Genomic DNA, 18976 nt, shown 5'->3' with positions numbered 1-18976 from the left:
CACATCATTGGACATCTTAATAGGAAGCTGTACCGCATGTGTTTGGACTGTGGGGAAACCGGATCACCCTGAGGAAACCCACACGAATGCAAGGAGAACATGCAAACTCCACACAGAAACAACGAGCCTCGAACCAGCAACCTTCTTACTGTGAGGCGACAGCACTACCTACTGCGCCACTGTGTTGCCTAATAGGAAGTTTAAAACACCTAAAATATTGATCATTTATTTATTTATTTAATACAAGAATAATAACATCACTGCATTGAAGACAAAAATCAATATCAAAAAAATAAGAAGAGAAATTTTTTTTACAAAGCCTCAATCATTAAGAAAAACGATTATAATGAGCTTTAAGAAACGTATTCTTCTTAATATTATTAATAAGCTTAAGAGATTCAATATTGATGAAATTTTAAGTAGGAAAGTATTAAATATAGGTTTTGTTTTAGAAACTTATTTTTGTGCATAAGAAATTTATAGTGTCAAACAAAACAATTAACAATAATCGAGAGCATGATCATTACCCGAGAAATACAGAAGTATTTTATAGAAAGAGTTAGGTAACACAAAAGTTATTCCAAAGATCATTTAAAATATTGATAACGACATGTTATTAGTTGGATGATGACGCGTCGCGGTGACGCGAATGGTATTTAAATGCGGGCGGGAGAGTGATGTCATAACTCTGCGCCGTGCTCTTGGGTATGTTGTGATTCTGCAGGAGAAAGGTTTGTCTACTTTTATACGTTTTTTAAGCGTTTTAATTGTGTGAATTAATGAAAACCGTTTGATGGTTTATACAAGCGACACACATGTGGTTAATTATTACTTAAATAAACCCCGAAATGCTTTGTGAAACACTATTAAACGGACTGTATTGAGTAAAGCCCATCCACACACACACACACACTGTAAAATAAAAGCTGCGCCTTATTTTCTTTATCGTTAACTTATGAACAATGTGAGTTCAGTTTCTAATAAACAATGATGGAGAAACGCTGATAAACGATACCTTTAATATTAAAGCTACATAAGACGTGTTTTACAGTGATGCGAAGGTCAGACGCAGCTGATGTAAACACAACAAACACACGTGTGTAATGACGACTTTTACTGAACTATATTAAACGTTTTGGTTAAATATGCAAATAAAAATAACTACAGTACTAATTATTAAATAAATAGACAAATGTAGTGCTACTTATGTGTGTTTCACTTACTTAAGACTATTAACTCCCACAAACTTATTACTTAAATATTCTTAATCGCTTTTTAACAAGGTCTAGTACACAGAGCAGGTTTAACAAACATATAAATGCAGAACAAGAGCACAAACTGTGTGAGTGCTATGGACATTGAATGTACATCTCAATATTGTGTACCGGTTGGGGTGGGCACACTTGGTCCTGGAGGGCCGGTGTCCTGCACAGTTTAGCTCCAACTCTACTCAAACACACCTGACTATAGATTACTAGTGATCTTGAAGACACTGATTAGCATGTTCAGGTGTGTTTGATTAGTGTTGAAGCTAAACTGTGCAGGACACCGGCCCTCCAGGACAGAGTTTGCCCAGCACTGGGTTAAGGGAAGGTGTAAAGGGAGGAGGAAATAAAACAATAAAGAGGAAAAAAAACACATTAATAATGACAGAAAGCAAGGTTGTGGGTGGAAGAGTGTGTGGGTTTAGTACAGGGAGGTTGAAATATATTAAGACATTAAAGAAATGGGTTTCAGATGTTGGTGAAAATGGACATATTTATATCTGAGTGTATTTATTTTTCCTAATATAATATATTCTATGAGTAGATTGGTCCAGGGGTTAACTCTTTGACTGCCGCTCTACCAATTGGTTTTTACTGTTTTAAATAACGACTGATAAAGTCATTTAAAGAGGGATTGTTTTAAATAATGGCTCTCACTCAGCATTGTTGGTTTGCAAAATAATCGAACAAAAATCCTTTTGCATTACTACAACTGGTTTTGGTTTATTGTAAAAAATAAAACAAGAAAGCGTGTTAAATGAGAATTAGGGAAAAAGAAAAAAAATATATATATATAAGGTAATTTAGTACTCAAAAATGTTTTATTTTGAATTTATTATTATTATTTTTTATAAATTGGTTTTAAACTTCATATTTTCAGATTTTTCCATAAACTGACATATCTAACATTTGGTAGAAGCTGATATTTTAGAAATTATGGGATGTGTTAAAAAATTCGTTAAGAAATGCAATCTAAACATTTTTTTTCTTGGTGGGATATTTGGGCAATTTTTAGTTTCCCAGTTTTAAATGGTTTTCTTGGCAGTGGCAATGGAAATTAAGAGTGTTTTTCTTTATATTTGGTATGAAGCATGTCAGTTTCTGTGGTGTTACCAAGTAGGTGAAGTGGAGACTACTGAACTATTGAGCTGATGGAGATTTAGTTTGTCTTCATTTTTTTGTTTTCTCTGTTAAGGATTCTCTTCTTCATGTTGATAGTGTCTAAAAACACAAACTCCTGAAGCGACTGAGGTATAAAGATGGCGTTTATTAAAGTGGAGAGTGAAGATATGATGATTGAAGAAACATTCACAGTCAAACATGAAGAGACTGAAGAAGCTTTCAGAGTCAAACATGAAGATCCTGAGGAACAGACAGGTTGGTCATTTAATCTTTTATTTATATATAATTCAATTTTACAGCTCAACAAAAATAAATGATACTTATAAAAACCGCGACTGACCTTCGAGTCTGCATGAAGTCAGAATTTACTCTTTTTATTTTCTACATGTATTAGTAGTGTGTTTGTTATAAGCCCACACGGAATCTGCGCACACAGAAATCTGTAGATTTTTACTTGTGATTTTTTTTTCTTGTATTTACTTGTTAATTTATATTTATTCAGTTTTTAAATAAATTTCACTAACATTATTGTGATATAATAACCGCAATATTTAAATATTCATATGCTTTATTTACAATACAGTTTGTAAAGTCATATTTTCTGTCTTGTAGTAGTTATACTATATAGGATACTTGCTTTGTTTTCAAATTAAGCGGGTCTAATTGGATTTGCATCGTAAATCGAGGTGTGAACCTACGCTGGTCTCACTGTTCAGTTGCGATTATCATGCCATCCATTCGGTGGGTCCAGCTGCGCTCTCATAGCGGGAAAATGAAAAAAAAAACCTTCATTACTGCACGTTTATAAACGCAACACTGACGACTCGTATCTCCAAACAATTCTTCTTCTCCCACTTGTTTAGGCAACACAACGTGTCATCTCTCTGCCGTCTGAAAACTGTTACAGGTCTTCGAAGCTATCATGCATATTAATGAAGTTCACGTCATACAAAATCGAGCGCACTGATTGGTTTGAACGAAGTCTTTCTTCTGAAATAATGCTGCAGACTCACAGACGTCACAAAGTACTCCCAGGTACAGACAGCCAGTCTACATGCTAGAATACACGCAAGCATCTAATCGGCGTGACGCTGCTCCAAAAATTCTTTTCCAATCCGAAAGAACGAATTTGCTTGAAATAATGCCAAAACAACAAATTTTCATTTTTTCTGTGTAATATATAATTTGTGTAATAATTATTGTGTCCTAATAGTGTTTATAGCAGCATGGGACACTTGTATCACTGTCAACAGCTCAGAAAATGTGTTTTGGTTTTTTGTGACCCTTTAAAATGGCGCTTTGTTTTATTCTCCTGGCTTGTGAATGTGTTAATGACGTTTTTCTCTAAACCAGTGGTGTTCAGCTGCGAGTCTAGCTCCGCATTTTTGGTACCCTTTTGTTGTGCTAGATACCCTTTCAAATAGGTAGCCAAAAACTGGTACGGTACGGTTCGCTTTTAGGTACCTTTTGGAAGTGCAAACAGCCATAAAATCGTACCAAACCATGTCACTCAGTGGAAATGGGCCATAATAAAGGAAAGGCATTTATCATGGCTGATGTTGACATGTTCTACTGCACAGTAGGCTTGGGCGGTAATATGGTATACAGCAGGATCTAAAAATAGCAACGGTGTCAGTTTCAATACCGTCATAAAAACAATGCACTTAAATAGGAGAGAAGCATTAAATAATAAATATGATTTATTTAATGCTTACAAATACGTATGCGTGATTGTCATCACGGGACAGTGTGGAGGAGAGCGAGAGAGGTGAGGTAAGCTGGCGAGTCGCGCACCAAGTGACCTGCAGTATTTCCGGTTTCGATCGAACGAGAAGGGAGACGTGGTAAATATGAACTAGAGGTCTGCATTCACGCTGCTGTACCGCGGGAGCTGACCAGATTTCTTGCGGTGCGGGAATTAATTTCAGAGTAAAGCACGGTAGCGGTCGGTAACTCTGGTGTTATTTGAATCGGAGCGAATGGGGCTAACAATATCGCTCCCAAGCGTGCGCGTGCGCATCCACGTGGATTGTGTGTGTGTGTGTGTGAATGAGTGCATGTTGCTGTGTGTCGCTTGGTGCTCTGTCTGACTGACTGACTGTGTGTGTGTGTGTGTGTGTGTGTGTGTGTGAATGAGAGAGTTTGGTGATGCTGTTTGAGCCTTACATCATAATTTCTTTTATTATGCACGGTAATACCGGATACTGAGGTAAAATAGGGAGGAGGTTTGACCGTATCAAAATATCAAAAGCCTACTGCTTATTACTGTTATTAAGACATTAATGAAAGATTCAAGACTGATGCATTAACCCAATGTTGGCTTGTTTCCTGCTTTGACTTGTTAAACGGCTGTTTAACTTATTTTTTTTATTTTTTACTTGTTTTTTAGACCTGATGGGACTCAAAGAAGAGGAAGAAGAATTGAATGACATGGAGGGGAAAGAGCAATGTGTGGAACATCAAGACTTTGTGAATGTAGAACAGTTTATTAAGATCGAACCGACTTCATCAGGAAAAACAGATCAGAAGAACAAACCTAATCAGCTGTTCATCTGCCAACAGTGTGGAAGAGCTTTCAGTCGGAAGTATAAACTGAAGAATCACATGACGATCCACACTGGAGAGAAGCCTTTCACCTGTGAGCAGTGTGGGAAGAGCTTCAATTACAAGGAAAACCTTAATTACCACATGAGAGTTCACACCGGAGAGAGGCCGTTCTCCTGTAAGGAGTGTGGAAAGAGTTTCGTTCACAAAGCAGCTCTTAAATACCACACCAGAGTTCACACCGGAGAGAAGCCCTTCACCTGTGAACTGTGTGGAAAGAGCTACGTTCACAAGGGAAACCTTAATTACCATAAGAGAGGTCATACTGGAGAGAGGCCGTTCACCTGCGAGCAGTGTGGAAAGAGTTTCGTTCAGAAACATAAGCTTAATAACCACATCTTAAGCCACACTGGAGAGAAACCCTTCAAATGCCTGCAGTGTGGAACCGGTTTCAGTTGCAAAGCAAACCTTAACTCCCACATGAAAGTCCATTCTGGAGAGAAGCCGTTCACGTGCCAGCAGTGTGGGAAGAGTTACACCAAAAAAAGCAACCTTAAAAAGCACATGAACGTCCACACTGGGGAGAACCTGTTCAGATGCGAGCGGTGCGGGCAGAGCTTCAGATATAAACATTCATTGGATTCTCATTTACAAAAGAGAGAGCTCAGCGGAGGGAACTGTCTTATTAAATACACTGCAGAAAAGCCTTACGCGTGCCAGCTGTGTGATAAGAGCTATAAAAACAAAACACACTTTGATTCCCACATGAAAATACACGCTGGAGAGAAACCGTTCCCCTGTGATCAGTGTGGAGGGAGCTTCAGGAATAAAGCAGCCCTTGGCTCACACATGAAGGTTCACATTGGTGAGTCCTCACACTCGGTAAATGCACAGAAATCTGTTGATCACTAATGAGAAGTGATTCGATTGTGATTTGAGAAGGGATTGGATTGGTTGAGGCTTTTTATCCATGCATTGCATGCACACAGTCTATAATTAAACAATACAGTCAAACAACCATGAAATTCATTGGTCTTTATTATTGATGATTATTAATTCCGTCTTATAAGTAGGCCCACATGGAATCTGCGCGAGTAAATGTGTGTAATATCTATATTCATTTTTTTAATTAATTACAGTAATATTATTGACTAATATGAAAATGTTCATCAGATTTATGTACAATGCAGTTTGCACACATTACAGAAAATATTACTGCATTTTCTGTCTTTTAGTAGAGATATTATATGAGACTTGCTTTGTTTACCAAATAAAGTGAATCTAATTACATATGCATTTTAAACATTAGATAAAAGTTAAAAAGGTATTACTTTTTATTTCATATATTTAGGTTTTAGTTATGATACTCCCAAAATAATTACGCAGAAATCCGCAGACTTTTACCCAAAATTCTCTGCAGAGATAGCAAAAAAAAAAAAAAAGGCAGCAGATTCCATCTGGGCCTGCTTATAAGTTGAAAATTCAATAGTAGAGTCTTGCTGTATGTTGTCATGATACTACAGTTTCACTACTGTACTACGGTGACCGGGAACTGCAAAACTACATTACAAAGTGTGAAACAAAGACAAAAATACATATGAAAATCCATTTTACCAAGGACGAAACAAATTTACATTTTAGAGAAAAAATTAACAAGACGCAAAACACTTTTACCAGTCCCCAAACACATTTACAATGGCAGATTCTTTCCGGAAAGGGAATGTACCACACACTGGGAAATATCAGCTCGTGTGTGTGACTTTGTAGACCGGAGGTGGGCAACCTATGACCATATGCAGCCCGCTGAACACTTTCATCCGGCACACGAGGGAGTTTTTAAAATGCAGTTTCTTGAGTAACGGTTTGGTTCAGAATTAATAAATTAGGCTAAATTGTCTGTGGTGAATGTTTGTTTGTGGATGTTTCCCAGAGATGGGTTGCTGCTGGAAGGACAGCCGCTGCGTAAAACATGTGCTGGATAAGTTGGAGGTTCATTCCGCTGTGGCGACCCCTGATTAATAAAGGGACTAAGCTGAAAAGAAAATGAATGATCTGAAACTTTTAATTACATTTTCTTTTCTTGTAAATAATAAAAGTTGCATCAATTCCTGGAGGGCCGCAGCTCTGCGCAGTCTTCCTCCACCCCTAATCAAACACAACTGATCCAACTAATGAGGTGTTCAAAAGAGTCAAGAACACCTTCGTTAGTTGGATCAGCTGTGTTTGATCAGGTTCAGAGCAGAGCTGCGGCCCTCCAGGAATTGAGTATGACACTTGTGTTTTAATACATTTATCTTAGATGTTGTCTTTAGCCATTAAAACATATTCTTTCCTTTTTTTAGTTCGAGTGACACAAAGAGAACAGAATCCAGAATTGAGTGAAATACAAGAAAACGATGAGAGTGAGAATCATGATGATATTGAGGATGTGGACAACTCCATTACCACTGAAACAACTTCATCTGATAAAACACTTGCGAAGGCTGAATCTAACCGTGACCTCACTTGCGAGCTGTGTGGAAGATCTTTCTCTCAAATATATAAACTTAAGAACCACATGATAATCCACACTGGAGAGAAGCCTTTCGCCTGTGAACGGTGTGGAAAGAGTTTCTTTTACAAAGGAAACCTCATTTCCCACATCAGAGTTCACACTGGAGAGAAGCCTTACACCTGCAAGCAGTGCGGAAAGAGTTTCAATTATAAAGGAAACCTTAATTCCCACACCAGAATTCACACCGGGGAGAAGCCCTTCACCTGCACACAGTGTGGACGGGGTTTCAGCTTTCACGGAAACCTTAATTACCACATGAGAGTTCACACTGAAGAGAAGGCCTTCTCCTGTAAAGAGTGTGGAAAGAGTTTCAATTATAAAGCAAACCTTAATTCCCACATGAGAGTTCATAGTGAAAAGAAACCGTTCACCTGTGAAGTGTGTGAAAAGAGTTTCGCTAAGAAAAGCTACCTTAAAGCACACATTAAACTCCACTCGAGTGAATCCGTTCAAATGTGAGCGGTGTGGGCCATTTCAAATGACAAGAAACTTTTTTTGTCACTCAGGAAAATATTAAAATTACTATAAATGGATCAAATCATGCTTTGATTCCCACTTGAGAATTTACACTGGAGAGAACCCCACTACACAAACACAGCTTTCAAATGTTCCAGTGTCTAAGACGGGTGTCCAAACTCAGTCCTGGAGGGCCGGTGTCCTGCAGATTTCATCTCCAACTTGCCTTATCACACCGGCAAGGATGTTTCTAGAAAGCCTAGTAAGAGCTTGATTAGCTAGCCCAGGTGTGTCTGATTGGGGTTGGAACTAAACTTTGCAAGAGACTGGCCCTCCAGGACCGAGTTTGGACATGCCTGGTCTAAGACAAGGGTGTCCAAACTCTGTCCTGAAGAGTTTATCTCCAACTTTCTTCAGTACACCTGCCAGGAAGCTTCTTGTACAGGGGTCACCAATCTCGTTCCTGGAGGTCCGGTGCCCCGCTGGGTTTAGCTCCAACTTGCCTAAACACACCTGCCTGGGTGTTTCAAGTATACCTAGTAAGAGCTTGAGTAGCTTGTTCAGGTGTGTCTGATTAGGGTTGGAGCTAAAATCTGCAGGACACCGGCCCTCCAGCATTGAGTTAATAAAGGTCACTACACACGTTTTTTTTTTTTTACATTAGTTGTGTCTGAGATATGAGTCACTGTATGACTATTAAAGGTGTTTCAGTACAGTAGCCACTCAGCATAGTATGCAAAGTCATTGCAAGCAGCATAGGCTTTATAAGAATTACTTTGGAATGTAACAAATATGTCTTAAAATAAAAGTGTGCAAATGATATTTTCAAATGTGATAATTATATAATAAATTGTATTAATATTATTAATGTAAATATGCGATTCATCTTTTTTAAAAAATCTACTTTCGACGCGCATCTATGACGTAATCAGCGTCCGACGGCGAGAGGAGGAATGACGTCATAAGAACGCGCCGCTCTCCTGTATATTTTGTTGTACGGCCGGTGAAAGGTTTGTGTTTTTAAGCCTTTAAACCTGTTTAACTTAATGACAAGGTTCTGACGTTTTGTGGTTTAACGAGCGCTGCACAGTGGGTTAATTATTACCGAGAGAATTACGACAATACATTTATCTAACAGTAATAAACGCGAGTTTAATGAGTGAAGCTCATAACAGAAGCCGCGTCTGTTTCTCTTCATCAACAGCAGGAGGAGTCCAGCCTGACAGTGAAGGAGACACTGATTATACAAACACCTTTAATAATCATACAGTGGCTCATATCTCAGACACAACTGATGTACAAAAACGTTTGTAGTGACCTTTATTACACAGCAATAACACACGATTCAGTAAAAATGCAAATAAAACACAAATAAGGAAAAGCTAAACATAATAGAGAAAATGTGAAGCATGATTTCTCTAATTGTGAAACACAGCCAGACATTTAGTGTTTATTTTTCTCTATTAATGCAGTCTTCATCTTGATCTTGACAGAGTGTACAAACCTACAGAAAGCAGAGTATTATGAAGATGGCGTTTATTAAAGAGGAGAGTGAAGATGTGGACATTGAAGAAGCTTTCAGAGTCAAGCATGAAGATCCTGAGGAACAGACAGGTTGGTTTTCATCCTCAAAGCTCCACTCAGTCATTTGCTGGGAATATAACTTTTAACAAGTCTTCACATTTATATATAACGTTTTATATACGTTACTCAGCAAGTGGACACCTCCAAATGGTGTTAAAAGTGTCAACTACTGTATTTATAAGGTATAATTCACCCAAAATGTCATTTCTGTCTTGATGTAATGATGTATTCGCAGCTGCGAAATCACACGTGATGGGAGCTGCATGAACTGTTACAACAGAGAGGGTGGGTGCGCGCGCCTGTGAATGAAGTCTACTTTGGTCCCACTTTATATTAAGTGTCCTTAACTACTATGTACTTGCATCAAAAAAATAAATACAATGTACTTACTGTGTTTATAATGTATTTGAGAACACTTGTGGTGCTTTTGAGTTGGGATAGAGGTTGGGTTATGAACAGGTTTGGTGGTATGGGTTTAAGGGTGGGTTAAGGTGTAAGGGATGGTCAACAGTGTATTTACAAATGTAATTACAAAAGTTAATTACAGATGTAAGTAAATACATGTATTTAATCCAACATAAGTACACAGTAAATACATGTATTTACACAATAAGTACATTGTAACAAACTATTAACTCCTGTGTAAGTACATATTAGTTAAGGCCACTTAATATAAAGTGGGACCAGTGAACAGAACCTGCAAAGGCTGTGAATAACAGCAAATCTAGGGCCAGATGGAATCTGCTGTTTTTTGCTATTTCTGCGGAGAATTTTGGTAATAATCTGCAGATTTCTGCTGAATATTTTGGGAGTATCATAACTAAAACCTTAATATGTGAAATAAAAAATAATATATTTTAAACTTTTATTTACTGTTTAAAATGCAAATCCAATTAGATTCACTTTATTAGGTAAACAAAGCAAGTCTCTCGTATAATACATCTACAAAAAGACAAAAATATTACTGTACAAACTGCATTGTACATAAATCAGATGAACATTTTCACATTAGTCATTAATATTACTGTAATTAATTAAAAAACTGAATTAATATAGATATTACACACATTTACTCAAGTAAATAAACAGAATTAATGATGGGCGGAAAATCTGCAGAATTCTGCGCGCGCAGATTCCGTGTGGGCTTACTGATGTCTCAAGCAATAGTTCAACATCAGAATTATGAATAGTTGTATTCTGATGTCGTCACTTTACTGTACATTAATAAACAGGACACATTTAAAGTCTGTTCTAGTCCACATTTTAAAGTCCTTACAAAAATGAGCATTTTAACCAACAGTATCATGTTTGAGAAATAATAACAGTATCAGCATACTCATGTTAACCTTTGTCTTAGATCTACAGAATCGTGAGAAAATCGTGATCTTAATTTTCTGCCAAAAACATCATGACTTGTGCAGCTCTTAACACATGCTCTTCTGGCTAGATAGAGCAAAACTCTGCAGAGCAGCAGTCCTCCTGGAATTTAGTGGAGGTCTGATTTAAAATGTACACTTGAAAGGTTTAAACCAGGGGTGTCAAACTCAATTCCTGGAGGGCCGAAGCCCTGCACATTTTACTTCCAACCCTGCTCCAACACCCCTACCTGCAGGTTTCAAACAAGCCTGAAGGACTCAATTAGTTTGATCAGGTGTGTTTAATTAGGGTTGGAACTAAACTGTGCAGAGATGCGGCCCTCCAGGAACTGAGTTTGACACCTGTGGTTCAAACTGCTGACTTCTGTTTGTCTTCTTTTACTTTAGGTGTGATGGCAATCAAAGAGGAGAATGAAGAGTTGAATGTAATGATGGAGAAAGATCAGCTTGAGAAACATGACTTTGTGTCACTTGGAAACTCCATCAAGACTGAAACCTCCTCATCTGTGGAAACACTTGAGGAGACCGAATCTAAGGGGCAGTTCACATGCCTGCAATGTGGAAAAAGATTCGGTCAACATTGTAAGCTCACTTACCACATGAAGATTCACTCCGGAGAGAAGCCGTACACCTGTGAGCAGTGCGCAAAGACTTTCAAGTACAAAGGAAACCTTAAATTCCACATGAAAGTCCACACCGGAGAGAAGCCTTTCAAATGTGAGAAGTGTGGAAAGCGGTTCGTTCACAAAGGAAACCTGGAGTACCACATGATCGTTCACACTGGAGAGAGGCCTTTCCCCTGCAGCGTGTGTGGAAAGAGGTTTGTTCACAGAGGAAACCTTAATCACCACATCAGAGTTCACACCGGAGAGAGGCCTTTTACCTGCACACACTGCGGGAAGAGCTTCGCTCAGAACGCCACTCTTAAGACTCACACACTGGTTCACACCGGAGAGAAGCCTTTCACATGTCTTCAGTGTCAGAGCAGTTTCACGTACAGAAGAGACCTGAAGTATCACATGCAGAAGTGCTGCGCTAAGACATTGCAGTGCATTAAGAGCGAGGACAGCCTTGAAAACGGCAGCACTCATCAACACTTCAACTCTGGATGAAGTTAATTTGTAATTAGCGTATTGACGATGTGTAGCTTGCACACTGTAGATACAAAGTGATGCAGATGTGAACCCAAACTCTTATTCTTTATGTGGTGGTGTCTCTCCTGATGGTAGTTTGTCTAGGGGTGTCCATACTCAGTCCTGGAGGGCCGGTGTCCTGGATATTTTAGTTCCAACCCCAATTAAACACACCTGAACCAGCTAATCTAGCTCTTTCTTGGTATACTAGACCAGGGGTGTCCAGACTCGGTCCTGGAGGGCCGGTGTCCTGCAAAGTTTAGTTCCAACCCCAATCGGACACACCTGGGATAGCTAATCAAGGTCTCACCAGGCTTTCTAGAAACATCCTTGCAGCTGTATTGAGGGAAGTTGGAGCAAAAATCTGCAGGACACCGGCCCTCCAGGACAGAGTTTGGACACTCCCTTTCCAGCGAGGTGTGTTAAAGGAAGTTGGAGCTAAACTATGCAGGACACCAGCCCTCCAGGATCGAGTTTGGACACCCCTGGTCTAGGCATTTTTAAAGAGGTGACATTTAATTTACTTTTTTCATTCATTTTCTTTCGGGTTAGTCTCTTTATTTATCAGGGGTCGCCACAGTGTAATGAACCGCCAACTATTCCGGCATGTTTTACACAACCACAACCCAGTACTGGGAAACACCCATACACACTCGATCACACACTCATACACTACGGCCAGTTTAGTTCATCAATTCCCCTACAGCACATGTGTTTGAACTGGAGGAAACCAGAACACGCCAACACGGGGAGAACATGCAAACTCCACACAGAAACACCAGCTGACCCAGCCGGGACTCGAACCAGCAACCTTCTTGCTGTCAGCATTAAATGATAAGTCAGTGAAATAGAGTTGAAGTACTTTATTTGGGTTGCTAATGTTTGCTTGCAATTTCTGTGGGGAACACATTGCAGGTAATTGCTGTGTCCAGTTGCAGAAGTGTTGATGGTAAGTCACTGTCTTCATGCAATTGCAACAATTTGTCAAGCACTTTTTGTTTTATTTGGAGTTTACTGACCCAAGTGGACCATTCTGTCCGTCTTAATGTCCTTAGTCTGAAGCCCATCATTAATTTCAGCTCAGTAGCCTCCCGTGTCGCTGTTTTTGACTGCTTCTCTACAGCAGGGGTGTCCAAACTCAGTCCTGGAGAGCCAGTGTCCTGCATGGCTCCAACTTTCTTCAACACACCTGCCTGAAAGTTTCTTGTATACTTAAGCTGCGGTCACTAGAGTTTGTGCATGCAAAATTCTGTCGTACAGTGCTGCGAAAAGAAGGAGGATTAAACAAGATGATTAGACATTTAAAAAAGTGAGCGATTGCTCCATATTTTACATTTCTGTACAAAGAGGTCATGTTTTGATCCTTGATTGATCTCACGCAGTCAAGTGATGCGGTTTTACAGGTCAGAGTTCACCAAGCTTGAACTTTGCAATGCAGGGGAACTTGTCGCGAAAGCTTGCGTTTCCGTTCTGACGCATTCGCGTGGGTATGGGGAGATAAGTGCAGTGTGACCGCAGCTTTAGAAAGAGCTTGATTAGTTGGTTCAGGTGTGTTTAATTGCGGTTGATACTAAAATATACAGGACAGTGCTTCCCACACATAGACTTTACTTGGGCAGGTGTATTTTGTGACACATTATTTTACTATTATTTACATCCCTTTACACCTTTTGAATCTGCTCAATAAAACCAAACATCCGCAATCAAGTAGTGGGAAATCTTCTCTTGTTTACCAGTTTCATTCTGTGCCCGTGAGACTTGTCAACACTCGTGCAAACCCACAGAGATGCACATTTTTGGGACTTAAAATTAGTTCGGCCCAGATTTCTAAATCTCCCAAAATGTCCAGGATTCAGATTTTGCTTTCACTTTGTAAAACTTGTATGTGTTTTTTGCATTACTCTTGAATTAGAGGCTACGTTCCGCCTGGTTTCCCAGCTGACAGTGCACACAGCTGATACCGAGAGAAAAAGTAAGTAATTGATTTATTAATGTAAACAACTCCAAAACACTTTACTATATACTCTGAGGGGATGAGATGACATCTAAACTGGCTGCTAAATATATGTACACCATTAGTAATGGTTAATCAACGCATTTGCCTCCATTAAAAATAAAATAAACTTGTTTTAATCTTGCAATTATGATAATTTTTGAGACAATGTTTTATACTTCTGTCACTTATTTCTCGTTTGCTGATTATTTTATTACTTTGATGATGCTAATATATTACATTGGATATTTTATATATTTATTTAAAATGCTTTTGGCTTTCAAATTTGCTTTGAACTTGAAAGAGAGAGAGAAGCAGATTGGCAGATACCTGTCAGTGGGTGCACATGGCTCATTTTTTATTTTCAATAGTAGTTTTGTTTTACTTTAACCCATTTAAAAGAAACTGTGAAAAACAGTGTCATAATAAATACAATTATTATTAAAAGTTAAATTATATTTGTTTGTCGCATATAGTTAAATACTTATGTGATGTGGATATATGGTGTAATTTAATTTCACACCTGTGGGAACCACTGCAGCACACCGGCCCTGCTCTACAGTTTTAGTGTGCATATATTCGTATTATATATATATATATATATATATATATATATATATATATATATATATATATATATATATATATATATATATATACACCTGATATTATATTATATATATAATATCATATTATATTCCTATTGCAGAAATCATCTCAGTGTCATCATTCTGTTAGCTGTGTATATGGTCATGTTCACTGTGATAAAACTTAGGCTCATCTGTTATATTTTATGAGCAAGTTAAATAGGCTAAGTGTCATATTCATTACTTAAAGCATGTTTTGGAAAGATTTAAACTATTTTATCTAACTAAATTTTGGACAAGAGGAACCATTCGGGTTTGTTTTCTTGCACAACACTGTTTTGTAAGGATAGACAGGGTTATATTGTTATTAAGATTAGTATGTGCCTCGTATAGCTTGAAAATATGAACAAATTGTCTTTTGGAAGGCAAACTTTATACAGTTTAATGGCTTTAGATTATTTGAAACTCCAAGAACAAAAGTATAGAAACAAAGGAATATATTTAGTAATAAAATATAATGTTATATTATGCAGGTGTTCTCTTTTATTAACTTAAAGAGAGTCTCTGTGAAGCTACGCTGCAATCCGTCTTTCTCCGCGGGTGGAAGACGTGACGTCATAATACTGCGCCGCGCTCCAGCATACTGATTCGGCTGGATACAGGTTTGTGTTTACGGTGTTTACATTCATTAAACGGGTTTGGCTGATTCTCGAGGGATGTACAGTAGGTTAATAATGGTTGAAAGACACTGGAGTACTGTAATCTGACGCGAGTTTAATGAGTAAAGCTCATAACAGAAGCTGCGTCTGTTTCTCATCATCAACAGCAGGAGTTCAGTCTGACAGTGATAGAGAAACTGTATATATACAGGCTCTGATGAACTAAAACACCTTTAACAATCATACAGTGACTCATATCTCAGGCACAACTAATGTAAACACACGTGTCATTTTTAAATAATAAAGTTTTGATCAGATACACAACTGAATAACACTACCAAATGGTAAAGTGATGCTTATATGTGAAGTGTGTTGTGCTCTTTTAGTACTGCCAGATCTTTTTTTTATCAGCTGACTGTACGACTGAAAGCTGCAGTAGGGAATTGTCTTCAGAAATGTGTTGTTGTGCTGGCTGAAAGTCTCTTCACACCCCAATAGTACTGATTAAAGTAAATGATCTAAATGTGTTTAAATGTGTTTTTATATTCTGGGTGAGGCAGAAGACTAAACAATGTTCATCCAATTAAAGATTTTCGGACGACAATTCCCATAATTCTGTTAGTAGCCAAACTGTCTGTCAACAAATGCAGATTTGTACAACTGCAGCAGCTGTTCATGCAGATCCACCGTTTGCACATTCATTACCACACAGAGAGAGAGAGAGAGCAGTAAAAACAAATGCTGAATCAATATTAGAGTGAGTTTTGCACGCTGGATGAGGGACGACATCATGGCTGAAGTATTTCTGTTAGACGGGTAATGTTCTGCTTTGAAACCCTTTTATCACACAAAGCTGATGTAGATTGTGCTGTTACGAATGGGTTCAGTGGCGGTTCTAGTTTAAATGGCACCCTGGGCGAACCACACCATATCCAGCTATCCCACCCACCGCCCCTGAAAAAAAATCTGGAACCATATAGAAAGCATGTGGTTGACTTTTCATTACTCCCATGTGAACAAATGTAATTGCCTCAAACAATGCAGACAGCATACAAACAAACTAAAACTTTACTAATACTTCACTATATCTTGACCTTGCCTTTTTTGCTGCAAAGTCATCAAATATATCATTATATAGCCCATTAAAGGGTGTTGCTAGACATAATGGCCATGCCCCACTACCCAAAAACATATATTTTAATTATTTAGTATAAATAAAAATAAATCTGTTATTTTCTTTCTTTATATATATATATATATATATATATAGAGAGAGAGAGAGAGAGAGAGAGAGAGAGAGGGCCCCCCTTTTAATTTTTTTTTTTTTTTTAATATTTCCCAAATGATGTTTTACAGAGCAAGGAGATGTTTACAGTATGTCTGATAATATTTGTTCCTCTGTTTTTATCTGTTTTTAATAATTTTTATTGTCTGCATTTTATGTTCCTAAACTTGTCCTGTTTATTCCTGTTTATGTAAAGCACCTTGAATTGCCACTGTGTATGAAATGTGCTATATAAATAAACTTGCCTTGCCTTGCCTTCTGGAGAAAGTCTTATTTGTTTTATTTCGGCTAGAATAGAAGCTGTTTTAAATTTTATGAACCCATTTTAAGGTCAATATTATTAGCCCCTTTAAGCTATATTGTTTTCGATAGTCTCCAGAACAAATCATAATTATACTAAACCTTGCCTAATTACCCTAGTGAAGCCTTTAAATGTTATTTTAAGCTGTATAGAAGTGTCTTGAAGAATATCTAGTCAAATATTATTTACTGTCATCATGACAAAGAGAAAATAAATCATTATTAGAGATGAGTTATTAAAACTATTATGATTAGAAATGTGCTAAAGAAATCTGCTCTCCGTTAAACAGAAATTGGGTAAAAATAAACAAGAGGGCAAATAATTCAGGGGGGCTAATAATTCTGACTTCAACTCTCTGTGTGTGTGTGTGTGTGTGTGTGTGTGTGTGTATACAGTTGAAGTCAGAATTATTAGCTCCCCTGTTTATTTTTCCCCCAATTTCTGTTTAAAGGAAAGAAGATTTAATATGTTTAATATTTCTTTCTGCTAATGATTGTCTTCTTCTTGACAGAGTGTGTAAACACACACAGAGAACCAGGCTGTTATAAAGATGGCATTTATTAAAGAGGAGAGTGAAGACATCAAGATTGAAGAAACATTCACAGTCAAACATGAAGAGACTGAAGAAGCTTTCAGAGTCAAACATGAAGATCCTGAGGAACAGACAGGTTGGTTTTCAGAAACAGAGCATGTGGAAAGTATTCACAGTGCTTCACTTTTTCCAAATTTTGTTATGTTAAATTTTGTTAAATGGATTTATTTCCTCCACATTCTACACACAATCCCCCAAATGACAATGTCAAAAAAAAAAAAGAGTTGTTGAAATTGTTGCAAATTTATTAAAAATAAAAAGCTGTAAGATCACATGTAGATCAGTATTCACAGCCTTTGCTCAATGCTCAGTTGATGCACCTTTGGCAGCGATTACAGCCTCAAGTTTTAAAGGCTTTTTGAATATGATGCCACAAGCTTGGCACACCTGTCTTTGGGAATTTTTGCCCATTCCTCTTTGGATGGGAAGCGACTGTGTAGAGCCATTTTCAGATCTCTCCATAGATGTTCAATAGGATTTAGGTCTGGGCTCTGGCTGGGCCACTCACCGAGTTGTGAAGCCGCTCCATTGATAATTGAGGAGAAGATGGACCGCTTCCATTCTATGTTATCAGATCATGCTCAAAAGATCTACACTCGACAAGCGGGTCCAGTGGCTCTCCAGGAATTGAGACTATTGATTTAGGCCCCGTTTACACTAAAGCGTTTTAGTTTTACATCAAAAATGATCCATGTCCACACTAGCGTTTCATCTAGCGTCTCTGAACATATCTCCGTCCACACTACACCACCAAAAACGTACATCACATGACCATTGGCGCACTCTGGGCATGTGTGTTCTAGTATAAACAGGAAGCATGTGTCTTGCTCGGCATTTGGTTATCGTTAGTCAACAAACGCCGGTTGAACAATGAACGCGATGGCAAAGAAAGCAAGAAGGGTGTTTTTGTGGACAGACGACGAGGTCGAGTTACTAAACGTAACAAATGAATAACTGCACAATGCTGCCTAAAACAGACAATAGTGCAAACAATGCTCTCATTTCTGTGTCCATGTTGTTGTTTACAGTGAAGGCTGGTCTGCTGTCTTCTGGTAGCTTTAAAGACATTTGTTATAGTCATGTGATAGGGGCTTGACGAATAAGGGAAGGATACGCAATGACACAAAAGCCCCAATCAGGTAGCGAATCTCAGCAGCGCTTCAGAATGAACACGGCCTCTCCAGCGTTTCCAAAACACTCCGTTTTCTGCGCTCGAGATCTCCGGCGTAGTGTGAACGGATGGCGTAACCGTAGCAAAACTTATGCGTTTTAAAACGAAAAGTAGTGTAAACGGGGCCTTAAGAAGTATGTTTAAAAGTGTTAAACTGCTGTTAACTTGTCTTTGTCTTATTTTTTTAGCTTCAGCTGCAATGGCACTCAAAGAAGAGAATGGAGAAATGAATGTAATGGAAGAGAGAGATCAGTTTGAGAAAGACGATTTCGTGGAAAACCCTATTAAGACTGAAGCATCTTCATCTGGAGGAACACTTCAGGAAACTGAATCTAATAATCTCTTCGCGTGCCA

The 18976-nt window shown here is 38.2% G+C and overlaps 3 protein-coding genes and 1 long non-coding RNA gene across 21 annotated transcripts in view; all 4 read left to right on the top strand.

Moving 5' to 3' along the window:
• The window catches only part of LOC141377992 (uncharacterized), a 199496-nt gene that overhangs the window by 85823 nt on the left and 94697 nt on the right, over nucleotides 1–18976 (top strand). The window lies entirely within an intron of this gene.
• zgc:162936 lies at nucleotides 682–8759 on the top strand. Of its 12 annotated transcripts, XR_012390313.1 has the most exons (6): nucleotides 683–731; nucleotides 2509–2642; nucleotides 4777–4862; nucleotides 4950–5796; nucleotides 7274–8111; nucleotides 8280–8759. XR_012390313.1 is itself a non-coding variant. In XM_073922623.1 (5 exons), exons 2-5 carry the CDS (start codon nucleotides 2525–2527, stop codon nucleotides 7942–7944), a joined length of 1722 nt encoding a protein of 573 aa, XP_073778724.1. In that variant the 5' UTR covers nucleotides 683–731; nucleotides 2509–2524; the 3' UTR covers nucleotides 7945–8759.
• On the top strand, nucleotides 8146–13737 carry LOC137487709 (uncharacterized). 7 transcript variants are annotated; one of them, XR_012391215.1, is made up of 4 exons: nucleotides 8146–8203; nucleotides 9435–9555; nucleotides 11289–12126; nucleotides 12502–13737. XR_012391215.1 is itself a non-coding variant. In XM_068213656.2 (3 exons), the coding sequence occupies exons 1-3, from the start codon at nucleotides 8186–8188 to the stop codon at nucleotides 12011–12013; spliced, it is 864 nt and encodes a 287-aa protein (XP_068069757.2). In that variant the 5' UTR covers nucleotides 8146–8185; the 3' UTR covers nucleotides 12014–13737. The 7 variants fall into 7 exon arrangements, 2 of the variants coding, with proteins under 2 accessions (XP_068069757.2, XP_068069759.1); XR_012391214.1 differs by having other exon boundaries at nucleotides 11289–12141; nucleotides 12494–13737; XR_012391218.1 differs by lacking the exon at nucleotides 8146–8203 and adding an exon at nucleotides 8892–8951.
• LOC137487706 (uncharacterized) overlaps nucleotides 15229–18976 on the top strand; it is a 6764-nt gene continuing 3016 nt past the window's right edge. Inside the window, exons 1-3 of the mRNA XM_068213650.2 lie at nucleotides 15229–15276; nucleotides 17371–17527; nucleotides 18811–18976. The exon at nucleotides 18811–18976 is cut by the window's right edge and continues 3016 nt beyond it. Of these exons, the coding sequence (XP_068069751.2) occupies nucleotides 17410–17527; nucleotides 18811–18976 (284 nt within the window). The 5' untranslated portion in view covers nucleotides 15229–15276; nucleotides 17371–17409. The remainder of the gene's footprint in view (nucleotides 15277–17370; nucleotides 17528–18810) is intronic.

The sequence above is a fragment of the Danio rerio genome, chromosome 15 (genome assembly GCF_049306965.1).
Source record: "Danio rerio strain Tuebingen ecotype United States chromosome 15, GRCz12tu, whole genome shotgun sequence".
In the NCBI taxonomy this organism is placed as follows: domain Eukaryota; kingdom Metazoa; phylum Chordata; class Actinopteri; order Cypriniformes; family Danionidae; genus Danio; species Danio rerio.
The sequence above is the reverse complement of the archived record's forward strand: the minus strand, read 5'-3'. Positions and strand labels throughout refer to the sequence as shown.

Excerpts from the sequence above, each read along its gene's own strand:
- zgc:162936 (XM_073922620.1), top strand. The coding sequence starts at position 2,525 with ATGGCGTTTATTAAAGTGGAGAGTGAAGATATGATGATTGAAGAAACA. Across the intron at positions 2,643-4,776 it reads AGATCCTGAGGAACAGACAG|ACCTGATGGGACTCAAAGAA; the intron begins GTTGGTCATTTA and ends CTTGTTTTTTAG. Across the intron at positions 5,797-7,273 it reads ACACATGAAGGTTCACATTG|TTCGAGTGACACAAAGAGAA; the intron begins GTGAGTCCTCAC and ends TCCTTTTTTTAG.
- LOC137487709 (XM_068213656.2), top strand. Across the intron at positions 9,556-11,288 it reads AGATCCTGAGGAACAGACAG|GTGTGATGGCAATCAAAGAG; the intron begins GTTGGTTTTCAT and ends CTTTTACTTTAG.